Raw genomic sequence first — 7,363 nt, 5'->3', positions numbered from 1 at the left:
GCGCAAATCTTAATAAACCATATCAGTATGATGTATAGTTTGTGTCATTAGGTCTGAACATAACTATGCTATGCTCTTTCAACTAAAACGAAGGTTTTTTTTTCTTCGCTCCACATGTATGTAAGACTTTTTGCCACCTTAAAAAATCCCCTATAGGGTTTGTTTAAATATTCTCCAGTCGGCCACCCAGCTGGCTCACAAGCTATTTTACAGTCATTAGTCACGGTCATTGTATAATATTGTATTCAAGCGAAACAGCATGTCCTCAGCAATTGCATCTACATACTTTACAAGAAAATGTGAGTGAAAAGGATGTGCAGGAAAAACTTGTTTGTCCCCTTACACAATGAGATCTCATAATCAATGCCGTTCAAGTAGAAGAACATACTATATATAAAACTGGTTTACCGCGCAAACCTGTCACCCCCCAGGCTGGCGAAACTGCCGCGTAATGACAAATGCGCTTCGTAGAAGAAACGGACAAGACAAAACCCCCTAAACTGCATTCGTCAGATGATAAGTTCTAAATTTGTAAGAGTAATTGTTTGCAAGTTCGTCAAGTTTGCGAAGACACACATATGCACTCTACACATATATACACACGACACATAAATGTATATTGGGACCTCCGTGGCCGAGGGCTTAGCACACCATCACGGGGCAATGACCCAGGAGCCTCTCACCAATGCGATCGCTGTGAGTTCAAGTCCAGCTCCTGCTGGCTTCATCTCCGGCTGTACGTGGGAAGGTCTGCCAGAAACCCGCGGATGGTCGTGGGTTCCCCCGGGGAGCCAAACAAATAAATAAATAAATAAATGTATATAGACGCGGCTTTGTCAACTTTATGTCCTGGTATATATCGTTAACACTTTCAAATTAAGTGTTCAAGACAGAACGCAGATTGGAGCGAAGATACAGTACACAGACAAGCTAAAGAGAAACTGGATACCCTCAAAATAATATGTTAAATTTAACAGAAAGTGTGTTATCTGATACGCTAGAACGTATTCTGTTAAAATTAAGATTAATTTTTTGAGGATACTTTCCTTCAGTATTAAAAAAAGAACGCGTGGCGATGATTGCTGGGACATCGTTTATAAAATAATTGTGACAAAAGAAAAATTGCAAACATGCATGCGCCGTCGGCATGTGCAATGCAGAAAATCCAAATGTGACGAGAGGCTTTTGATATGGACATCTGGCCTCTTTGAACACCAAATGAACTGAGCAATGAGACATCTCGTAAAGTTGTTTATACACTGACATACCAGCTTAAGTGAACGAAAAACTGGCGGGTTACTTGAAATTTTTGTAAGAATTATGTCAACAAAAGCCTTTATTCATTTGATTGATATTTTACGTCGTTCTCAAGAATATTTCAGTTATACAACGGCGGCTAGGATCAAGGTGGGAGGAAACCCCCAACCATCCGCAGGTTGCTGAAGACCTTTTGCACATTTTGACGGGATTAGGTATTAACGGTTAGTCTGAATCTGGCTCTTGTATCGCTTCTGGTTTATTCTAGTTGAAACGGGGCATCAAAATGTCCGATGCATCTATTCTCATTCTCAGTGTTCATTTCTATTTCTGATTGCTTGTTTAACGCGGACCTCCATAGGTTTTCACTTATATCAAGACTTTCAGCTCTATGGTGGAGAAAACCAGAGTGGTTGGACTGAAATACTATCCTAACTCCTCAACCTTTTCGCATATGAAACAGCAACTTCCAATGCAATTTATGCACATTTTTGGAGATATTTGATTTTGGAGACATTTGATTTTGGAGACAAAACTTCATTGGTTGGATTGGCCAATTTCAGGGTTTCACCAAAGTATACGTTTATCAGTTCACACAGAATAATGCTTTCAGTATATGCTTGAATGAACATCCTGTAAACTTGTGAAAATGTTGAAGAATTACAGTAATAAGAAAAAGAAAACAATCATTGCAACCAAACAGCAGCTGAACCATGCCACAAGAGTTGGATTCTAACTTCTTTGCTCGGGGAAAAATAGTTTCTGCAAAGGAGTGTTTACGGTCGCATATTTCTAATACATGTAAAAGGGCCACAAAAATCAAAAAGAATCATATCAAAGCTAAACCTTCAAGAATGTGGAACAAAATGAAAGTAACCCTAGAAACAAAAAAAAGTAATGGCAAATAATAACAAACCAACAAACAAAGCCATAAACAAACGACGCGCAACTGGTTTCGAATTCAATCGTTTTATTGGAAAAGGATACAAAAGCATTGGGATTCCGCAACGATTTAGCACTAGCATTAAATCTTAAATGGCTTGGTTTAACTCATCTATAACAGCACTTCATACAAGTTGTATTATACATGCATAAATTAAAAGGACGTAACCACCTGTATGTATCAAAACATCATGAGCTGGAAGATGGGATCTTTTACATAAAGAACGAACGCGGCGTTTTTACTGGTAAATACCGCGCTCATACCAGCACTGTGTTTTCTCAAGAATATTAAAAACTTTCTCGATTCAGAATCATGCGTTTTGGCTTGGGGACATTTTGACCTCTTCCCTACCCCGATGACCGCGTGATCGTGGGGTTTATACCCAAGGTTATAGCCAAGCGCAAGTGAACTGTGGGGCTGGCCTGACCCAATCACACAGAAATGCAATTAGATGTTACAGCAGGCCTATCTCTAATCTGGTGAGTCAGTTTGGTAAATATACACGGCTTTTTCAATCTAAATGTCCCTTAATGAAATCTTATCACCGTTAATTGATGAGAGGCCTTAGAGACACGGCATGAAGTTCACCCCCCCTCAGGCAGATCACCTGAGCCTGTCCTCTAGAGTATGCCCTGGTACACTGCACTAATACCCCACTGTACTCTGATTCCTATCTCTTTCTCATCGTAGATACACGGTCTACCCTACAGTCTCCTTATTCTAAGCTGTGTACTTACTGTATTTTACCTAAAAATTCGCACGAACAATGGCGTTTTTCGAAGCAATCAGAAGCAATTAAATGGTGGTAAAAGTCACACTTTTCTATAGGATACCGGCCTACCTTCCAAACAAACCTGACACACCCTTGTACTACCAATATATCTCTGAGAATCCCGCAAAATGAGCAACATAGTCACGGGCAAAGTTACAGGTCAAATACAGTATTTACTACATGAACTGAGAAATTTTACATTTAAATCAGTCCTTAAGTCCCTTATCAACATTTTGACTTAAAAAAAAATCGTGACTTATCTGTCATCAGATCTGAAAGACATAAACACTAAGATACCCATAAATTCATTATCAACCAGGAACCAGCCCATATCATTCTGTACAGATACAAAATATGAGTACAAGTGTATGTATATTACTACTATACTATACGACTACTGCCTGTCAGATGTAAAATATGTATATATACCTTCCTAAGGTGACAGGATAAAATGTAGTGTCTATCTGCTTTGAGCATTTGAGTTATCACAGACTGAAATGTAACCATAATCTATTTATCATTATCATTTGACATTCAGCTCTGAGGCTCAAGTACTGGCTGTCAACAGCCAGTTCATACACATGTACCTCATGTACCTCAACCCACCACTACCTCTACATGTCAATGTACAGACAGGCGACAAGCAATCAATCATCTGCACAACACAACAGTTACACCCATCACAGGTACATCCTGGTTGTGAGACTGATAAGCTAGGTAAGAATGTTAATTTTTAAAATATATATACGTTCAGAAGACATCAACCTGTATGTGTTACCACTGTGGTCTAAAATGCACTGATGAACTGTCCTGGATTTGACAAATGCAAGAATACTGTTCTCACTCCAGATACATTTACTGCACCCTCAATTTGTCAGGCAAGAATCTGACATTGGAATTCGTCTATAACAAAATGAACACCTTGTCCTTCTATTTATCTTAACAGGCAAACAGAAAACATCATACATTTAAGAATTATAATTTGACAGTTGGCATCAAGGGACAAGCACACACACACACAACATTTTAACCTGAAAAGCAATGGATTAATACCAGTAAATTGTCCAACTGACGACTGTTTTCGGCACAATGGATTTTATTTGCTAATATATACTGTTACACAGTATCAGTAATGCAAGTGTGAAATCCATATAAAACCATATTTTCTGACTTTCTTCTTTCTTTCTTTAAATACTCATTGGACTGTTCCTAATGCTTTCCTAAATTCAAAGAAAAAGCAAAACGTTTCACACAAAATGTAACAGCCTTCTTCTTACCACATTCACTTTCTGATATTCCCCATACTGTCAGACTGTATACATAACTACATCACAACTATCAAAAAATAACAATAAAAAATGAAAACAAGTAAGTTATAAAATATAACTGAATCTGCTGTACTTGGAATATTTAGCTTTTATATAAGCTTTTCTTTCTTATTTAGCCAACACACAAATAAAACACTATTTGACCAGAAAAAAAACACCCACAGCTAAATGACAATTTACTTGCTGGAATTGACCAAGTTTTCAAGTTACAACCTTTTAGAGACTGTACAGTTCACAAAAGGAGGTACAACTTTATGGACTGTACAAGTGTTGATTAAAAAGAAGCTTGTATAAGGCAAATGTTTTTTTGTCATGTTGTTGTCTTTCAACTTTTTTTGAACTTGTCTGACCGAGAAGGTTTTTTCACACATGGATTTTCTTCAAGGAATATTTTGCTCAAATGACAACCTACGATAGGTTTATACATGCAGCGAATAAGGCGCAGTCTTGAGGAAAACACCTCACCCTACTTAGAACCTGAGAAACCCTGACACAAAGGCTATAGTTTAGCCAGTGAAAGTTCTGAACAACATCCACACAGATCATCATTCATCAGCACTTTTTCAGCCACGTGATACCATGTTATCATGGTTTTAGACAACAAAAGGTGACAGCAATGTGTCTGTGAAACCCTTTCTGAACTATTAAAAGTACATGTATGCATGCAGCACCTCTTTAACTGAAGAATGTGAGAAAAGTTAAAAGTTGAAGTTCAGTGTACATATCACTCTCGTCCTGCTGAAATATGAAGCTCTCCAGGACTGAGTTTAAAAGACTGCTGGCGGGCCGGACATTCCAAATCCCATCCCTCCCCCACAACTGCCTGGGGGTGTGGGATCATCATCATCATCTTTAGGCCAGCCTAACCACGACATGCTGTTGTTCTCCTTGGTATTCTTCTCCAAGGATGCTTGAGACTGAGCCTCCCTTTCTTGTTCCTAATGAATGTGCAAGACAAACAAAAAATCTGATATTAGTCTGAAAGTTGATGGTTAGGTTGTTAGCAACATGACTTTTGAACATGTCAAATGAAGATGATGCTATTAACAATGGTTTTAGTCAAGGTAATTGTACCTTTTAGTTCTGCAATTACATTGCAGATCTACTTGTAGGGAAGAGCTTAATAAGGAAGAGCTCAAAAGTGAGAATAAGCTAACCATGAATAATAAAGATGCACTTAAGGAAAACTGATCATTTTCAACTGATCTTTGAAAAAAAGAGAAATGGTCTTCCACTAAAGTGTCTCGCAAATCAAAAAAGAAAAACAGGATAACAATATGGAAATGCTAGGACCATTCTAGTCTGTGACTACATCTGACTACATGTACATGTACATCTGACACTTAAGCCTTAATATTATACCAGAATATCCAAAGAATGAATTATGAACGATTATGGTTTAATGCACCTTCAGCAATATATTGCTGGCATGCTGTGATGAAAATGGCCAGACAAGGCCACTGTTTGATGGCTCTAAATGCAATAACAAATTTACCTCAGTCCATGAAATGAATAGCAGGAGGATCAATGCACAACTACTGAGAACACGCACTGACCTGCAGGAAGCTGCTGTTGTCTTTGTTGATCATTTCCCGCAGGTCCTTCCTGACAGCTGGGTCATGAGCAAAAGGTGATGGAACTTCTCGGGACCGTCTTTTGGACAAGATGCTGCCCATGTTCAGTTTCTTATAGACCAGCACATAGGCAGTATCTTTATTGAAGCGCTGAGTGACACTGGAAAAGTTATTGTAGTCTGCTGTAGAGACTCGGCTGTCGTTGAAAAGAAACCATTTGTCCTGAAGGAAGTCAAGGTCATCCTCTTCCTCTTCGGAGCGAATCACAGAGTCAGCCTGTTCCGGGCTGACCGGCTGAGCATGGCGGGCATAGCAGTAGTAGTGACCACAGTCCGAAGAAGTGCCAGAGTGGACGATGACTCCTGTCAAACCGTACAGCTGTGGATCAGGGTCTCTGTCACTCTTGCTTTTCTTCTCAGCTGACCCATTACCTGAGGACACTTTTGACCGGTCAACGGGCAAGAATAAAGTCCTCGGGTATTTAACATCACGGAATATCTTGGAGCGAGCTTGCTGTTTGGCGTCAAAAGAAAACCTAAGTAAGACTAAGAAAAGATATTCTGGTGTTTCAGCTATCCTTAGGACCCTCTCTCCATCCTGTAGCCCCCCACAGTTCTCACAGTGGTACTGGTTCTCTTCACTAAGACGCTCCTTCTGCAAGAAGTGTTTGATGAGTGCATTCAGATGTATGGTGCCACCTCCACGTGAACTGTCAGCACTACTAGCTTCACTCATTTGGGAACTCCACGAATCAAATCTATTTGATGATCTGGGAGAAGTTGACTTGGTTTTGGTTCCTCCACCTGCCAGGTTCTTACCACCTCCATTGGGTGACCTTCTTGAAGACTTGTCCGGGAATGCCAAGGGTATGTCTGTAAAGGTTTCTGTCTGCGATGAGGTCTGCTTACAGTTCAAACATTTGTAAGTTGTTATAAGTTTCCCTCCAAATATTTTCTCCACGACAGTAGATGTTGATGCCCTTTCTTCTGTTAATTTTGAAGCTACCTCCTCTATCTTTGGTGACTCGGATCCGCTTGAATTGCTGGTTGAACGCGTCTTGTCGCTGGTCATTGATCCTACAGAGGAGGTTGAATCCAGAAGGCCTATCCCAGAATCCTTGTCATCAGCACTGTCATTGCTGGATAGTGACTTGCGGAATTTTGCCTTCTCTTGTTCATGAAGTTGATCCAGCAAATATTTGAGAAACTCTGAGCAGTCCTGTTGATAGCCCAGGACAAACCAAGGAGGGCGAGAGGCATTCAAGAACTCTTTGGGAATATATGCAGCCCTCTGCAAAAGGAAGACGTATTTGTGAAAATAATGAAATTGTGGACCTATTTTTACATGCATATTTATTCCACCTGTGTTTTAAGCTATTCTAAAGAATTTATATGATGTTGGTTAATCAGGTTTTTGAGTAGAGGACACAGGGCAAGTAATTGACCGCTCCTCACCTGGTACTGGACATACCCAAAGCCATGCTCAAGAC

General features: G+C 39.7%; 1 protein-coding gene across 1 annotated transcript in view; it reads right to left on the bottom strand.

Annotated features, from left to right (window-relative positions):
* Window positions 1-2,213: 2,213 nt before the first annotated feature.
* LOC135472273 (ubiquitin carboxyl-terminal hydrolase 35-like) overlaps window positions 2,214-7,363 on the bottom strand; it is a 43,642-nt gene continuing 38,492 nt past the window's right edge. The window contains exons 8-9 of the mRNA XM_064751706.1: window positions 5,857-7,164; window positions 2,214-5,238 (exon numbers count right to left, since the gene is read on the bottom strand). Of these exons, the coding sequence (XP_064607776.1) occupies window positions 5,068-5,238; window positions 5,857-7,164 (1,479 nt within the window). The 3' untranslated portion in view covers window positions 2,214-5,067. The remainder of the gene's footprint in view (window positions 5,239-5,856; window positions 7,165-7,363) is intronic.

The sequence above is a fragment of the Liolophura sinensis genome, chromosome 8 (assembly GCF_032854445.1).
Source record: "Liolophura sinensis isolate JHLJ2023 chromosome 8, CUHK_Ljap_v2, whole genome shotgun sequence".
NCBI lineage: Eukaryota > Metazoa > Mollusca > Polyplacophora > Chitonida > Chitonidae > Liolophura > Liolophura sinensis.
Note: the sequence above shows the minus strand (reverse complement) of the source record. Positions and strands in the feature narration are given on the sequence as shown.